Source organism: Nannobrachium achirus, assembly GCF_963921795.1.
Source record: "Nannobrachium achirus genome assembly, chromosome: 2".
Lineage (NCBI taxonomy): Eukaryota > Metazoa > Chordata > Actinopteri > Myctophiformes > Myctophidae > Nannobrachium > Nannobrachium achirus.
This window is the reverse complement of record NC_137811.1, coordinates 43,068,465-43,086,733: the sequence shown is the minus strand read 5'-3', so window position 1 is coordinate 43,086,733 and position 18,269 is coordinate 43,068,465. Positions and strand designations below refer to the sequence as shown.

At 40.3% G+C, this 18,269-nt stretch overlaps 1 protein-coding gene across 3 annotated transcripts in view; it reads left to right on the top strand.

The window, feature by feature from the left end:
• Positions 1–2,831: 2,831 nt before the first annotated feature.
• LOC308306165 (sodium bicarbonate cotransporter 3-like) overlaps positions 2,832–18,269 on the top strand; it is a gene marked incomplete at its 5' end in the record, with an annotated part of 63,747 nt that continues 48,309 nt past the window's right edge. For 2 of the 3 annotated variants that reach the window (XM_080751065.1, XM_080751064.1), the window contains one exon: positions 14,461–14,517. In XM_080751065.1, the coding sequence (XP_080607191.1) occupies positions 14,461–14,517 (57 nt within the window). Of the gene's footprint in view, positions 2,966–14,460; positions 14,518–18,269 lie in introns of those variants that run through there. The other variant, XM_080751066.1, reaches the window with a different exon arrangement.

The window sequence follows — 18,269 nt, the reverse complement described above, 5'->3', positions numbered from 1 at the left end:
AACTGACAATATATTAATAATAATGTAATTGTTTTTATTTTTCTGCTTAAAGTAGGCTTACTAGGGTACTATATGTAACTGTACTGACAATAAAAGCATTAGTCAATATGCTCATCTCTGAGATTTTCAAATGCTTTAAATCCTCGGCAATGCCGAAGCAGAAATAGTACCAAATATCTTTCTACATGGTAAGCAATAGTTAAAGGACAACTTTAGTTTTTTACAACAAGGATTCATATTTTAGATTGTAATTAGAGAAAAGAAAAAATGATTGTTAAAATATTTTCATTTTCTGCTTTCTATCGTTTTAGCCATTTTAGTACTGGTTGGGGGCATACAAATGGCTAAATATGTATTTTTAGACACAATAAACTGACAATTTCTTTGCTACTATTTACACCAACCCCCATAAGTCACATCTGCACATGAAAGATTATGGTGCATCTTGGGAATGGGCTTATTGCGTCTAAACCCACTTGCCACTTGCCACTTGCACGCATGCATGCAAATCAAAATCGTTAAAATCACCAAAATGATAGAAAGAAGTATATGAAAACATTTTAACACTCAGCTTTTCTTTTCTCTAATGACTATCTAAAATATGAACCCTTGTTGTAAAAAACAAAACAAAGTTGTCCTTTAATTCTAGATAGCTTGTTTCTACCTCTCAGGAGGGTGATTAAAAAGCTGACCAGTCTTAGAATGAAGGTTTTCATCTGACTATATATTAATTTTAATCCCAGAAGGGGCCCTTTGATGCTTGCTGAGAGCCTATTTTAAATCCCTTAAAGTTAATAAGACCCACCTGCAAAACTGGACCACTGCTTATGCTCCTTATCTTCTAATGCCATCTAATTATACAGCATAATTTCCAGCAATGTAATCTAAAACAAACAAGAAATGTGTGGACACACACACGCACACGCACACGCACACGCACACACACACACACACACACACACACACACACACACACACACACACACACACACACACACACACACACACATATATACAAAGACAGGATTGGTTCAGTTATAAACTGAAGAATTTTGTGACTACATGAGATTTACACCATTCGAAAGAAGTCTTCTCTTTCATAATATGCCTGATAACATAAAGTAAGGACATGTGTCACTTTTCTAGGGTCATGCAGGATACGGTAATGGAAATCCAAAACAGAATCCTCTGTTGACAAAATGATCCCTTTTAGAAACAGGAAACAGGCTTTTATGAACACCCTGAACAGTTTTTAATTTGCTTGATTCAATATTTAGATATTTGATGTAAATGTTGTAACTTCAAACTTCATTTTAACCATGATAGATTCATTAAAAACACCCATTATTTTTCTGGTGACTCATAATACCCTCCTAATACGTGAGCAGGCCGTGTTTTTTCAATAACTTTTTCATTTATTTTTAATAATTATTTTTTGTATTTAATTCTTTCCGTTTTCCTAAATAATTATTAAAAATAAATGAAAAAAGTTATGGGAAAAACACGGCCTGCTCACATATTAGGAGGGTATTATGAGTCACCAGAAAAATAATGGGTGTTTTTAATGAATCTATCATGGTTAAAATGAAGTTTGAAGTTACAATGGGTGTGTGTATGTGGGGAGAAGCCCATAAACTGTTTCCCTGTTGAAAGTGGAATATCCCTTTAACTCCTCCAAACAAATAAACCTCAAGAACCTTAGGCTACTTGTAAATATTGAAACAAATAACTAGTTGTGATGGATAAGATCTTGTCACATGTTGATTTGTACAAGTCACCAGGCTGCCTAATGAATCTATAGGGACTGAGAATGACAGAGCTTTCTCAGATTCAGGTGAGGTGTTATTTGATTTACTGTGGTCTTTTAAAGAGGCTTATTGGTGATTAGCCAGTTCATATTTGTGTAGTGTTCCCCCTTGCTGGCTTAATCCTGTAGGCAGCTGATGGATTACTTCATCTGTGGGCTGGAGGCTACACTTTTGAGATTTTCAAGTAGGCCCTGATAAAGAAAACGCTTGAGAACCACTTCTCTATTACATATGTGTGCAATGAAAAATAAGAATTGGTGAAGCACTGAAGTATTGCTATGTTTAAATGTATTTACTCACACACAAAAAGAGCTTAAAGGAATAGTTCACCCCCCATTTCTACTATTGATTACTCCCCTCATGGGCATTTGGGTCCCCATCCGGAATCAATGGCGTACATTTATTGTAATCAAATTATTGTCTTAGCTGGAATGCGACAAAAATTATAAATATCAATTCTCCATAATCAATAGGGGGAGAAAAAAAAACATTTGGGGGGTGAACTACTCCTTTATGTTTTAGGTCATTGTTGTAGCTTCATGGAATAAAATGTTTCATGTGGCTGCCTACAGCTTGTGACATAAGAAGGTCTGTTTTACAGTATGTGGTTTAATTACTTCTCCAATCAAATCAAAATTGACAAGTAAGTAGGCTATTAGGCCTAGAGGCCTACTTGCTACAATTCACATGAAGGGTGAACCAGGTGCCATACCACCACCCCATTCATTCATTCATTCATTCATAATGTACAGAGTAAACCCATGGGAAAAAGACCCAGCGACGGACTGAGATGAATGATGAAGGATCAGTGATGCTTTGTTATCACCAGGCTGTGGCCTCGGCGACCACAGCAGGGCCCGCCCCCTTTCACTCCCCTCGACCAACCGTTGGCAACCGTCAAACAAACTGCTTCAATGGAGTCGACACTACAGCTGTCGCTCACACAAAAAAACAGGGCGGGTTCTAATTCGTACTCGTATTTGCCAAGCAGTTGTAAAAACTAGTGGAGGCGGAGGTGGGTGACACGTCAAAGAAGAGGGGGCATTTGCCAGTTTCTTCCAGCTTCTCTAATTCTCCCAGAGGATAGAAACAAAGGGAGAAAGACAGACATAATGGAGGAAGACACCAGCGAGCAGATGCGACCTCTCCTGACAACAGTAGGTTTACTACTTTTTCCTCCAGTTTTACCTGTTAGCTGACGTGCTAGTAGCCTTGCTCATCTATCAACGAATAGGAAGAAAGAAGGGATGAGTAGAGAGTAGATTCATTGGGTTGTTTTCTGTGGACTTGTCTGGACTTCACTTCCTTGGGAGTCCCAGTTGAAATTTAAGTGTTGGTGATGCTATAGTGTATAACTTATTGAGCGGATGGGGACGTTGTAAATGAGAGTAATGTAGCTTTGCCTTTGTTGCCTGGGGACCATGCTTATGCCAGGAAGTGGGTATCGCCGGTTTCTGTGAAAGGGTGATTCATACAGGCAAATGATGTTGGGAGAGAGAGAGAGAGAGAGAGAGAGACAATGAGAGAACATGTGCTCTGAGCCTCTGTCTGACTGACTGGTGCCTGACTAATAGATAATCACACAGAGAAGTATTGTGCTTTAATAGTATTTAGAGTAGACTACAGTTTGTAGATTACACGAGAATCTATCTGCTTGGGGGCATGTTTGTTTATCACTGTCTTTGTTTCTTCCACTATGATGAGATTCTGAGAGCTAACATGGATCTATATAAAGAACAGACTACTTTGCTGTATATAAATGTACACAGCAATTTGTTGTACGTTTTTACATGATCTTTAGAATTGCGTTTTTTGTAAAGTATTGATTTCTTTTTTGGATTTTTTTTTTAGAAAGTGTTTGAAATTCTAATCCCTGAATGCTGCTATTGTAGGCCCTGTCCATTTTCATTGGTCCGGGTTGTGCAGAGAGATGTCACAATAAGTGTGACCATTTACCCATGGTGGTCGGAATGAAATGATAGAGATTGTACAATTATTTTTTAGATTAGCAACATAGATACAACTGTCATAGGCCTACTCATATTACACTGTCTGGCACTCATTCTCTCTCCTGTGTGATACCGGCTCAGGTTGACCGCTGCTTCAAAGGAATGGCCACGAGTTGGTGTTTATCATCTTTCTCTCTGTCTCCTCAGTCAGTCTTGTACATTCACTTGGGCTAATGCTCCTCTACTTTCTGTTATTTTAAAACTGAGGTTTATTCCAAATTGATGCAAATGTAAGGTTAAGTGTTGCATCTTGCATTTGAACATTTGGTATGTCACCCCCCCCCCCCCCTGTCTGAAGATGTGCATGGCACAAGATTCTATCCAGTCTATTCTCTATTAATATCTTTTCTTGGCTAATCTAATCTGTGTCTTCTGCAAACATTTAGTGTGTGGACACGCTTTTTCCTTCTAGTCAGGCCCTCTACCCCATCCATTCTACTGTGTTTATGGTCCGCCTGTATCATTAACAGATGTTGCTGTTATAATGCCAAGCAAACTGGACTGAATTCCTGGATAATGGCGTTGCCAAACTTGCATTGTTCTTAAAGTGGGGAATGACTTTGTCAAAGAATTCATGTTATTCCTGTGGTCTGAGACTGTTCCATGATGAAATGTTTGTGAAGATCAACAACTGTCTCTCAAAGCTTGGGAAATGTATACAAGCCAAGACTCAAACCTACAGTATGTTGTTGTTTATGTAAATTCTGGAGTTGCTCCATAAACGGTTACAAAATCGATTGGAGCCTGTTTTGACTCAAAAATCAAGTGTGCTTGTTGTGCTATGCGCAAGTAAAATGTTATTACTTCTTAATTACATCACAGGTTTGAATCCTTGTTCTCTGGATTTGGATGAAAGTTCTTCTCGACAAAATTGATTGAGTTCTGTCACAGCCCCTGTAGTCTGGTATACAAAGGTAAATGAACTGCTACGACCTGGCTCGTGGGCCAGGTCACACACGTGTACACGCACACGTGCATAAACCAGTGTAGTAGAGAAGTGGTACCCAACTTTTTAGTTCAAGAAAGACCCAAAAGAGAAATTACACATTTGCCCGGGACCCAAACTAGTGAAAATGGCACATCTACAAGCTCACAACAACGCGCCCTTTTCACTACTATTAGGCTTTTTTAACTTTTTACATTTTTTATTCATGAAATACTCTTGAAAATGTTGGAATTGATGGAAAGTTTTTTTGTTTAAACTTTTTAAAATCGTTTGAAATAATAAGTGTAGGAAGCACAAAGGAATAAATTGCATATTTACTTGCGACCCTCAAAAATCGGTCTGCGACCCACAAATGGGTCCTGACCCACTGTTTGAAAACTGTTCTAGAGAGGCCTCCCAATTGACGCTCCCTGACGTCAGCAGAACTACACTTGTGGCCAGATGATCTCTGGTGGAATATAAGGCTCTCTACTACTTTATGCTAGAATGTAAACTGGCTCAGAAAGGTGCTGCCCAAACATTTCACTGCTTTGTTCAACAGTGTGTTCTTTCCACATTTTGCCCTGCTAGTGTGGGTCAGAAGCAGAACTTTATATGGCTGTACCCACCAATGTGTCGGCTAGTCCAACCAACACTTTTCATCCCAAATAAGATATCTTGTAAACTATAGGCTGCTACTACAATGTCATGGAATTTGTTTTGCACCTTCATGACCCCTTGGCCTCTCCTTTAGCACTCCATTAGGACAAAATAAAAAATCGCACACGATGATGATGTCTCTAAATCAAATGGGCATTGACATGACGCCTATTGATTGTATTCATTCTCCTGGAGAATGACGCCTACATGATGACACCATGGCCTTTCCACTAGCGCCACGCTTAGAGCAGACACTTATCAATGGCCAGATGGCCCAACGTCGGCTTGGTGTAGAGGCCTTTTGTTCCTCACACTGAGAGTGGAGGAAACAATGTGAGGAGAGAGGTAATAAATAAATGTTTTTTTAGAGTTGGAACATCAATTCCTCTAAAAGCATCATGTTAAGCAACATACAATTCTGATTACAATGACACAGCTGAGTTGCAGCCCCCACCTTCATGACTCTGTTGTTAGTGTTACACATACATATCCCTGCTCATTGATGGCATTGAATGAACACTTTTAAGTTCATGCCACAGTTTAATTGTCTCCACCAGCCGAAGGCATGGGGGAGAGTATGTTTTCGCCCCTGTCCATCCGTCCGTCCGTCCATCCTCCGTTAACAGCTAATCTCCGGCGCCGTTGGCCCAGTCGTCGCCAAACTGTGCACACACACTCCCTGGATACCAATTCTGAACCTCTGCCCCAAATTTCACACATCGGCCTGTTCTAGCGCAACCAGGAGGCCGATTTTTACAAAACAAACTTTTGGCCAGTACTCCTACATATTGTGTCCAAAAATCACGCAAATCGGTAGACAGTATCTCTACAGTCATGTGATCGGCGCGGATCTGTCCGATTTTCCATATTCCATCCCGATTGGCTAAAAATGGCTTGCAAAGTTTGCAGGATTGGTCCGCTTGGAATAAAATGCCTGAAATCATGAACGCAGTGTGTGATTTTGGTGAAATTGTGCACGCACATTCCCAATAGGCCGAGGAATAAATGCACTTTAAAAAATTCAAATCAGCCTCATGGTGGTGCTATAACAGGCCGATTCGTGTTTTTACCTATAATTCCACTGATAGAGGCGATATTATTACTTGAGATTTTATCCAAAAATCATGCAAATCAGTACACAGTATCTCTATAGTCATGTGATCAAGACTGATCTGTCCGATATTTCATATTCCATCCTAATTGGCTAATATTGGCTTCCAAAGTTTGCAGGATTGGTCCATTTTGAACAAAATTACTTAAATCATGAAAGCAGCTTGTGATTACAGAGAAATTCTGCAGTACACGCACATTCCCACTAGGTCAAGGAACAAATGCCACTCTTTTCACATTGGCCTGTTATAGTGCCACCAGCAGGTGGACTTTTACCAAACGAATTGTTTGGAAAAATGCCTCAAATCATGCATGCAGCATCACATTGCCGTTTAAGGCTAAAGAAGACATGGAACCCTTTTCACATTTAGCTCCACCAGGACCTACCTGGCCTCGTGGAGACCTGTGCTCGGAAGAGCACTGCTTCTAGTTTGCTCTGCTATTATTTCACATCGACATCCCCCATGACACCGACGCACTTGAACGCGTACACCACACTCATGACATTTCCATCTGTAAGGCCAGAGAAGCTTGGAAAGTCTTCCTGGTAGGAGGATACACTCATGTTTCCTTGTTCATACTTAGCATCTCAGAGATGCCTCCTAATCCTCACCCCTCGTCCCTGGAGCAGGAATAAGAGACATTCTGGCATGACTGTCATTATGAGGGACTGAGTTGAACTTCCGGTTAAAGCGAGGATAGAGAAGGGAGGAAACATGAGACAAGAGACTTGTGATCCAGCCCATGGGCAAGATGAACCCTCCTGATTATGGTGACCCCCATTATGTTGATTTCCTCTAGCACCGCCCTCTGGTCAAAACTTCTATTTGGGTGTAAGGAGCAGATCGGACTCCAGGGTTTCCTGCAGGAAAAAGTCTTGACCAGGGGGGGATCTCATGGCGCACGCGCAAAGCGCGTGCGGCGAAATTTTTTGATAATTAATTAATTAATTCGAGTAATTAATTCACTTAATTTTTTATATTAATTCTTATTTTTGCCCTATAAAAAACACATGAATGTGCCCATGATGACGGAAAACACAACTACATGCTATCATTCACATTTATTCAACATTGAATAGGCATTCAGGAGATACCAGCCCTTATGTTTTCTTCAAATGTAAACAAACATGGCTGCCATGTTTGAAAGATAGGGTTGGTATGGGGGTTAAACATGCAATTTCGCGATCATGCCTAGTACATTGTTGGAGGTCCAAAAACTTTTTTTGAGAATTTTTTTTTGATTTTTTTTTTTTTTTTTAGTCCCTTGGGGGGGCGGGGGGGTTTTCAGGCCGGGCGGGGCGCCTGGCCTGTAAAGTGCTGCAGGAAACCCTGGACTCTAGGGGCTGTTAACAGGACTGTTGACTTTTATGATGATGACTGCACACTGGCACTGTACAATATCAGCTGTCTCAGTATCTTCGTATACTAACTATGACTTGACATTGATTGATTGATTGAAGTATGTATTAGTTTGCATAGGAAAAGGTGCATTTTAATGACAGAACAGTTCACTGGTACAAGGTCAACTAAACTAAAAGGAAACTCTGGTAATTTCTTATAAAGAAAAACGATGCAAAATAAAAGGTATTTACAATAGAAGGGGAGGGTAAGGTTAGGCTAGGTTTATTTTTACCAGTTTCGAATGGCAGCTGCCTGTAAGTGGTTTTTCAGAGTGGTTTTAAAGGAAGTTAGGGAGCCTTGTTTTCAGGGCCTTTGGGCTGTTCTGACAGTGTTGCAAAGTTTGGGTCATGTTCTTGCAGTGGGGCTGGTGCTAACAGTCTCATGTAAATGCAGATTTGTGACAAATGGTGGAGATATTATCAGCTCTCTGAGAAGAATTGCCAATTCAAGACCCGGCCAGTAAAGGTCATGCTTTTCATATTGTGTCAGGTAGACTCACTCAGTAACTGATGACTGACCACCACACGTTTTCCTATTTGTCACTCACATTAGAAAGTTAAATGTTGACTCTGTATGATCAGAGACTACTCCTTGGCATGCAATAAATCATCAGACTTGCCTTTTTGTTAGAATTCCTTTTCTTTTTCAGATTATTGCTACTCAAATTTGTCAAGTGGCCGACAGCTCCCGGTGGCTGCTTTGTGCTGAGCATTTCATGTAAAGTGTGTACTTGCACACTGTAGCTACGCAGTGGAAAATGTTGCCTAAATCTAGAAGTGTAACAGTGTGGTTAGAGGGTCCAGTTTCTATTCTATTCTATTTTTGCGCAATTGTATATTTTCTGGGTCTTTGTTTCCTTTTTGAAAGGATTTGTCTATCATTTTGGAATGAATCTGTTCGTTTTCAGTTGGGGTAGTGTTAATAGCGGGTGGAGGAAGGTGACTGGTTTCTGCATTCTGCTCTAACCCTTTACTTTAGAAAGGAGCTTTAGAATCCAGGAAGTATGTCATTGCGTCGGTTGAAACTCAGCAACTCCTGCCTGCTGTCTGGCCTGTGCGTGACAAAGCAGGGCTCAAAGCAGCGGAAGGTGCTCAATAATACAGACAATTAAACACACTCGCATGGCACACAGACACTGGTACAGCTAGTTCATTTCTGCACGTAACACATGCCCTCTCCTATATGCACACCAGCTGGATGGGTTTTCATGAGGTGAAGAAGTTATCGTACAAGCCAGGAACCACTTGAGCAGAACATTGCCTGCACACTGTGCACAGTCTACTGACGTGCACATGCTTTAAGAAACAATCTTTTTTTCATCTCTTCAGCTAGCTGGTGGAGTGGGGTTTTAAGAGGACTGAGTCACAGGAGAAGTGGTGTATCATGTGTGGTGGGAGTGCTCTCTGTCACCCCCACCCACAGCCCCCCCCCCAGTCTCCAAGAATGGTTTGTGTCATCTATCTCAGAATGCAGAGGGCCGAAGGCAGTAGGAGTTCTACAATTAGCAATTCAACTGTTAAGCATAATTTATACTTTGGTGCACTGCTGCGATGTCACGCGACAAAAAATACAGTACATCGCTTGAAACTCAGTTATTTCCGGCGAGCGTCGCCATCACGTCACAAAGTATAAATTAGACTTATGGCATGAGACTGTGGTTCATGATACTGATTATCAGGAAGGGCAGCATGTGGCTGCTGCATCCAGTGATTATTTTTGCATCTTCCTGCTGCAGTTAAAAAGGTGTTTACAGAATTGAGTGTCTTTACAAAACTAATCACGTGATTTTGTAAATGAGCTAATAGAGATCTCCATATGGGCATAAAAGGTACATGGATGTGCATTAGTCAGGAAGGTGGCGCAACGTAGCGTGTTTTAAAAATCACGTTACTAGTATTACTACTATTGTTACTAATGGAGGATTAGTAACAATTTAAGACAGAGGTCTTCAATGTTTTCAGGCCAAGGACCCCTTAGTTGAGAGAGAGATGAAGCAGCACCACAACCTTTTCATAGATTCCATATAGTTTCATGGTTTGACAGCACAATCATCAGTGTATTTTGGATTCATGTCAATTTGTGTTTTCAGATATTTAACCACCGTCATTACCTAATAAACTTGACCTTTTACTCTTTTTCCCCTCTACACCAAACCTCTTTGCCGAAAATAGACGATCTACAAGCTCACAACGCCTCGCAGCGTGAGACGTTGAGCATGTAGATCTGCTATTTTTGGCTACAGTTCTCCCCGAATATGGACACTAGGGTTCAAGTTGTTAATATTAAAAGGACTGGAAGATTTGGAGGACCCCCTGTAGTGAGGACCCCCTAGGGGTCACGGACCCCCTGTTGAAGACCCCTGATTTAAGACATGCATTAACCTGACTTGTTATTTTCATATTTCCCTGTTTACCTGAATCGGTCTACGCTGACAGTAGTACAGTATTATTAGGTGTTCGAAATAAATAAAAAACCTTATTTTACTAACATCAGAGTGCTCAAGAGAAAGCTTTACTTGGCTATTCTAAAAGGAAAAGTTCAGTCCAGTTTGTAGTCATGCTTGTAATTCTATTCTGTTGCTCTCACTGCTGTCTTCAGTTTCCATCTGCAGAGTTTTTTCCTCTTATAGAAGTCATAATAGAAGGAAGGGCTGAGGGAGAACTAAAGAGGCCTATTATAGGTCTAATTCCTGTCGAAAGGCAACATTTAAAAACATTTACATGCAGTTCAGTAATCAGTACTTACATACACTCTTACTAGTTTTCTTTAGCTTTTTCTTATCAAAATCATGGTTGTGCTTTAAAGAGGTGGTGCCATAGTTTTGTACTTTTTCTGTTTTGTATGTGTCTATGGAGTTAACATTACTCTAATAGACCCCCAGGTGGGGTTATAATGTGCAGATTTGTCTTCCCTGTGTATTTGTGTTTACTTCCTGAAAGCTGAAAGCCTCTGAGTCAAAAGGCCCAGTCAAAAAACACCTATTTAATGACATCATAAACTCATCCCCTCCCCTTTTACCATTCACCCAACACTGTGGGTGTGGCTAACTTCAGCTGGGTCAACATCCACCTGACAACCAGGCATACTTAATTAACTGGTGGGTGTGGCCACATAAAACAATTTTGACACTTTCTGTACACTTTCTTTTATAAAAAATCTTCCTCATACTATCTCCTTACTAATTCAAGCCCAGCCTCATGGTGCCGTTTAAGCATGTCATTGATAGACTCTCACACGACTACTTCTACACATTCCTCCTTTCACACATACATCGCTGCATTTCCCCCCTACATTCCTAGCTGCTTTCCCTGAACGTATTGTAATTGCACGATGTACAATTAAACAAAACAATAATTTAATGCTATGACGCGAATTACATCATAGTACATCCATTATAAACCTTCCGGCCGAAACACATACTTACAAATAGTTCCACGCACGGTGCAGTGTACTTTGAGTGTAGTAGGCCTACTGTGTCCCCTGGTGGCAGGGAGAGTGTAGTGCAGACATTATGATCTTTCCCAGTACGGGACAGAGAGAGGGGGCCACCAGAGAGAGAAGCCCCTGATACACGTAGCAATTTAACCAGCAACGACCAGAGGCGTCAATTGGGTATGGCAACTTCCATACCTTGGCTAAAGGGGGGAAAAAATAAAATGTTCTTCTTAAAATAAATTCATGCCTGTTGATAAGGTATGGCAACATGACTGGTGCCAGTTGACGCCTCTGGTCATTGCTGGTTGATATTGATGAAAATATTGCCACATGTATCAGGGGCTAGAGAGAGCGAGAGAGAGAGCAAAGTAACAACACACTATATATTAAATTTCCTCTGTCTGTCTGTTCGTTTGTCTTTTTGCTGATATTGCCAGAAACACTACTACTTTAAAACAGTTCTGTGTCTTCAATGACTATGATCAAATATGAGCGCCCGTTAGGGCGCGATTTCTAGATATGAGCGGCCGCGCCAGCGGCCGCGAATCTCTAGTAATCATAATACCTGATCATCATGTTTAAGGGGGGGGGGGGGGGGATTATCGCACCCCATCTTTAATTGTCAATTAATTATGAAGAAATGCTACATTTGGTTGCAAGCATAAGCCAATATTTCTAGATCATTTCTTTTTTCTTTGTCATGCAATTATACATTTCAGTATGTTTTACCAAAGAACCTGTATTATAGTATAAGGCGGCTGCCAGACATGTTCTGGTGGTAACCTTACAGGATTTGTTCATGTTCTGGACTGAGCTAATCTAACCTGGGTAACCACACCTTACTGTATTGTGTGCAATGTGCATAATGGTTTGGTTGCTTCATAATCCTGTTGGAGTTACAGTTTTTCTAATCTTTTCAGCTGCACATGGAACGGATCCCTTGAGGACTTGAATCACTGTACTGTTCATATTGGCCATATAATCGACCCTTATACTGTCTCTTTAAAATACTGTATTGTGAATTCATATTTTCTATGAACCAGGATGGGTCAGTCGGTACTGAAGTGAAAGTGGTGGAGAATAAATATAAAGAGACATGAGAGTTGGTGCACAAAGTAACTACACTGCTCTGTGTTTAAACTTTAACGTATATCAGTAATTCTCTATTGGTCCACAACAAGGGGGAAATTGGGATTGAGCCCTTATCTGCCCCCCTTCACATGGTGTGGACAGGATCAGGTCAGAGTAGCATACTAAACCATCCGCAAGGTTAGTTAATGGAGGATAGGTGTGTTAAGGGACTGCAAAGAAGGAGGCTATCCTGGAGAGAAAGCAAGAATACTGGAATCCAGCAGCTGGATGGTTTCAATCGCTGGTCTGTGGAAGAGATGATCTTCTGTGTGCACTGTGTGTTTGTGTGTGCAGGACAGGTCTGACACTGTCCACCCTACAGCTAGTCTGGGATCACTTCACTTTTTGAGGTTTGATCCGGTCGCGGGAGGAAACCACTTTACGTCATGTTGTAGTACTCAAAGGACTACAATTTGCCGGAACTATCAAACCGGATTCAGTTTTAACCCAAAATAATTCCCCTGCGCTCAAGGACATACTTTTAGGGCCTACCTAATAAACTCCTTGATGGGGCGTAGTTTTGCTTTTGAAAAATGTGTTTGGGATATGCATCTTTTATTCCAACTCGTAGCGACTGGCAAGACTACACTAGGCTACTGGAGCATTTTAATAGGGATTGGGGAAACAAACGGAGGGAACCAAATCAAAGCGACGCGCCGCTTCTTCTAGTGGTTTCCGCGCTTTAGGCGGAAACCAAACGGCCTGTTGTGAACTGGCGAGGTTACCCTACAGCTCACAGTAGCTCTAGAAGGGAATGTTATGTGACCAGGTGAAGCGAGACAGGGTATTACCTGTGAGAAGGTCTGTTTGAAAATGAGAGGAAACCTGAGAGGGGATGTGTACTGTGTGAGAGTGTGGGAGAGGTTGTCTGTCTTGTCTGCATGTTGTAATGCTAATAAAAGCGTTGTATAGTCACTTGTTATTTAGAAAATGTCAAATGTCTTGAAAACCGATCCATGTTAAAAGAACCCTACAACAACCGTTGCAGTTTCTGTCTGGAACAGAACGCTGTTATACGATTTACTGTAGCAGGTGGTACTAGTATTGTTATTATGATAGTCTCACAGACTCACACCCACACACCTACATCCTCTCCTATTATTTTGAGTTTTGGCCTGTGGCTGTATGCTGTAATAATATCATTGCCATATACAAATCTGCCTGTGTGCACAACAACTGAAAGAAAAACTTGTGTAACATTTTGTGGTTCAATTGTCTTCCGCTGACACTATTCTCTTCTTGGTACGAACTGCATACACACTAGGGCTTTACTGTATAATGTCAAACTGACTGCACAGCAAGATCCCGAGCGTTAATTACGAATTAATGCCCTGCTTTTTAAAGGCTTATTTTGAAAGAAAGTAATTTTGTATCATACACTTGAAGTATTTGGACCACATTGTACCTTTTTTAGCAAAGGGTTGATTTATAACTGCAATGATTGAGGCAAACCTTTTTCTTTATTTTCTTTACTTTCTTTCTTTACAATAGCATTGTATTCAACATACAGGGAGACAACCAGTAGAGCGCATGCCACATGCTCAACATGGTCCTTCCCCCCTTTTGCCTGATTTGTTCCTTATTTGTGTGGGGCTTTGCTCACACACACGGTATTGCACATGCAGCTATAAATATCTAAATCATAGTTGATCCTCTCTGGCAACGGATGTAACACCTGAGAACTTACATATTTACTCCAGCAGGCACCCACGGGTCCCACGCGAGTGCAACTACGCAGCTGCTTTGACTTGGGGCGGAACAGATCTGCCCAGAGCCGTTTGCCTGCTGAAATAAACTTGTTGAGGTTTGAAGCAGTTTGCCACATGTGCTGAGGACTAGGAGGATTTCAACTTTTGTTGTCGTTGTATCATTAAGTTGTTTCTACTTCTGAAGTATTAGCAACGTTTAAATAGCTGGGAAAGCAGTGTTTAGAAGACTGCTGTCACTGTGTCCCTGCTTCTGGGTAGGATCAACCAGACATGGGGGACTTTTGGGGAGATATCATTACTCAGAGGAGGGTCAGAGCAGCTTCTATGGTATGTACCACTGTTTTATATTTTACATACACGTGTGAGGCTGCTGCCATTGTATTATTGTTCTTCCTCAGAGCAACGTCTAATGAATACAATGGTAGACTGACTACTGCTACTAGACTGCTACTCCGACAATATTCTCAGTAGTAAGGAGTGGGACTGCAAGAGATTGGAGCCAAAATACCCTGGCAAAAGATGTGACGAATATTGCCGTATCCCTAGAATGTCAGAGTTGAGTGGTGGGAGAGCCAAAGGCAATATGACATCTTGTGGGAAAGAGACATCGCTGTTACTGGTGGTCCAAATTGGAATCCAAATTCAGAAACAACAGTTATAGCTACTTCCATTTTGTGAGGCAGGGCAGTTTGACTAGTCAATATGTTTGGTTTACGGTATGTTTATGTAATTTACACCTGTAAACTTTGATGTGACAACAAAGTTGAAGTGTAATATGCTGGAAAAGCTGAACAGACTGACAGCTCCACAGCATGAATTTAAGAATGCATTCTATTTCACCTACAGACTTAACAGTTTATCAAATCTCAGCCACATGATTGTTGTCATTCCACAGAATAAAAGGTTAAACTTACTTGCACTTCAACAAACATGAATGACTATAAATGTGAAAGGTGATGCTCAGCTAAACTAATCACGTCATTCTAAACAAACTACAATTCATGTTATCTTGGCTTGATTTCAACCAAATGCACCTGAATTCTTCTTTTGGCTTCTCTTATCCTTGTCCAAAACTATAGCCTAACTTAGCCTAATCGACTTGCCTCTTTTCTGTGTGTTTCATAAATTTTGCGATTGCAAATATTCTTCAACAGACTAACAATCAGCCAAAGTGGCTGGCATTCCTAACGGCACTTTAAAGGACAACTTTGTTTTTTTACAATAAGGGTTCATATTTTAGATTAGAGAAAAGAAAAGATGAATGTTAAAATGTTTCCATTCACTTCTTTCTATCGTTTTAGTGATTTTAACGATTTTGATTTGTATGCAAGTGGCCAAATATGTATTTTTAGACATAATAAGCCAATTCCCAAGATGCACCGCAATCTTTCATGGGCAGATGTGATTTATGGGGACTGGTGTAAATAGTAACAACGAAATTGCCAGCTTATTGTGTCTAAAAATGCATATTTAGCCACTTACATATGGCCCCAACCACTGAAATCAAAATATTAAAATCGCTAAAACAATAGAAAGCAGTAAATGAAAACATTTTAACACATCTTTTCTTTTCTCTAATTACAATCTAAAATATGAACCCTTGTTGTAAAAAAAACAAAGTTGTCCTTTAACCAACATATTTGCAGCCCAACCAACCAAATGTTTAGTTGGTCAATAACCATATTAGACATCCAAACAAACCTAACGGTATCACAAATCTGTTTCGTTTTTTGCTTCATGTCTTACCTCAACTTGCTTCTAAGCTAGGATGACCCTCCCTTTTCCATTATTGACAAACCCTTAGTGTTGTTGAGTGTTGACAATACTTGACATCCATTCATCATCATTCTTTGATCCCAGTTTCTGGTTTTGTTTGAAATTAGTTGTAAGAAAAGCCTGGAGGTGGAGTTGAAGTTGGCATTTTTTCAGTTGTGCATTCCCAACATATCCTGGTGGTACCCGCATGATATTTTGTCAGTCCCTGCTACGATCTACTCCATGCACGCTGTTTTTGTTCTGACTTTATTGTATTCTCTTATCTTTTCAAAAAAGCTGACATGACTAATGAGGTTTCCTTTGAGTCAATTATTAGTGCAACGGCTACTATGATTTAGTACCAGGGATGTTATCAGGAACATAAGACGCAGTAATCTGTCATTAATACATCTAGGAGAAAAAGAAGAAAAAAACTGTAAACAATAAAGGGAAAGAAAAAGATGAAAATAAACTGTATGTGAGAGTTTAACATGCACAAAAGGTTGCATTGGGGCACACATTGGCAGAGCTGCTGTTCGCGAGAGGCTGTATTTAGCCCCTGCTATATTTCAGGTATAGAGCTGTCCTGGAAACCACTCTGAAACAGTCAAAACAACCAAAATAGCCATGGCACGGTGTCAGTGATCTAGCCTTTCATGACATGATCAGACTGCACCAGTCGCTGCTTCCTCTCAGGGTTATTGAGACATTGTATGGATTACAGAATCTGGGACTGCTCCTTGCCTGGTTCTTCTGGTATGTGAAATTAAGCTCCAACATTTTATGGACATTATTAATGCCTTTTCTGGAGGAAGCTTGTGATCTGTATAACTGGTCTATAGCAGCTGCAACCATTCATCTCAAAGTGATTAATTGAACAACAGAAAATAATCGATTACACTTTTTGTAACTGAATAATGTCTAATTGTTCTATCATCATGACACATTGATTCTAATATATGGTATTACATTTGTGGTATTACTACATAAAGTATAACACATATTGACTTACTTTGTTCCATAATAAGACTACAGGCACAGGGTAAAGAATACAATGGTTTGCACAAAGAGCAAAGAATTGCTCATTGTTGGAAGACAAAACCTGATTTTATACTAATTTTAGCCGATAGTCAGTGTCCTGTGCAAAAAACTGCCAATCTATACATGGTATTGCAACCGGACGACGGTGTATAAATTAAGGATTAGGAGGACGTGTTTTAGTCCCCTGGGATGGTTCAACTTTAAAACCTTTAAAAATCAATTTAGATGATTTGAAGACTTGGTTGAACAAGATGTTGACTCATTTCAACTTTGACTGCTGGATAAACAAATTAAGCAATTTCAAGATTAATTGTTTGGGTTCAGAATACCATAACACGTGATGAGCATGACAGCATCTACAGTCATTTTGTGTTTTATTGCCTCATTTTACTGTCATGTTGTGGTCTGAATTAATTACATAGATTAATCAAATAGTTGACATTAATCGTTTTTATGATTGTAATTATTAGTTGCACCCTGGGCCTAGGGTGAGGATATGGTTGATTGAAACCAGAATGAGTCTAGAAGTCTCCCTAGCAGATCTAGCTTTAGGCTCTGCTGCTCCTTACATCCAATCGGTTCAATTGCCTGACATTGCCACCCCTCGAGCCATGCCACAAGCTGGGCCAAAATGCTCACTTTTCAATATACTGTAGATGTGAGCTAAATGCTCCTTCGCGGCTGCTCTTGTCCAGCATTTCAGAAATGCAGAATCACCACACACCACTACTATTATAACTACGGTAATTCCTGGAAATTGAGTAAGGTTCATTTGAGGTCAGGGACTTTGGCTCTCTCCTCTTGTTCCCAGAGTCAACTCCTCTGTCTGTTGCAATGAAATAGAATGGCTCTTGTCAGTGTCACTTCTGTTATGATCTTAAGTTACTGTATTACAGTTTAGATGGCATGTTATGGCATGTTATGTAGACTGATGTTCTGGCTTCCTGTTAGTGTTTAGTTTCAATGTACAGATTATATATTTGCATGCATTTTGATGTAATACATTGTGTTCTCCTTGCTTATTGTAAATCGCTCTGGAAGAGTGTCTGCTAAACTGCCTAAATTGCAATTGTAAATTGTAATCCCTTGATCCCAGGGCATTCACATCATAAAGTACAGTAACCCCAGGCTTAACAAACAAGTGATGTTGCGTGCATTTACTCTGCATTCAAGTCATGTTGTGTGTTAATTCAGCCAAAAGGTTCTGTGTAGCAGCTGTGGTGTAATAGTTAGCTTTTGGCATTCTGCCCTGCCTGAATGATGGGATCATAAGCAGTATCTGA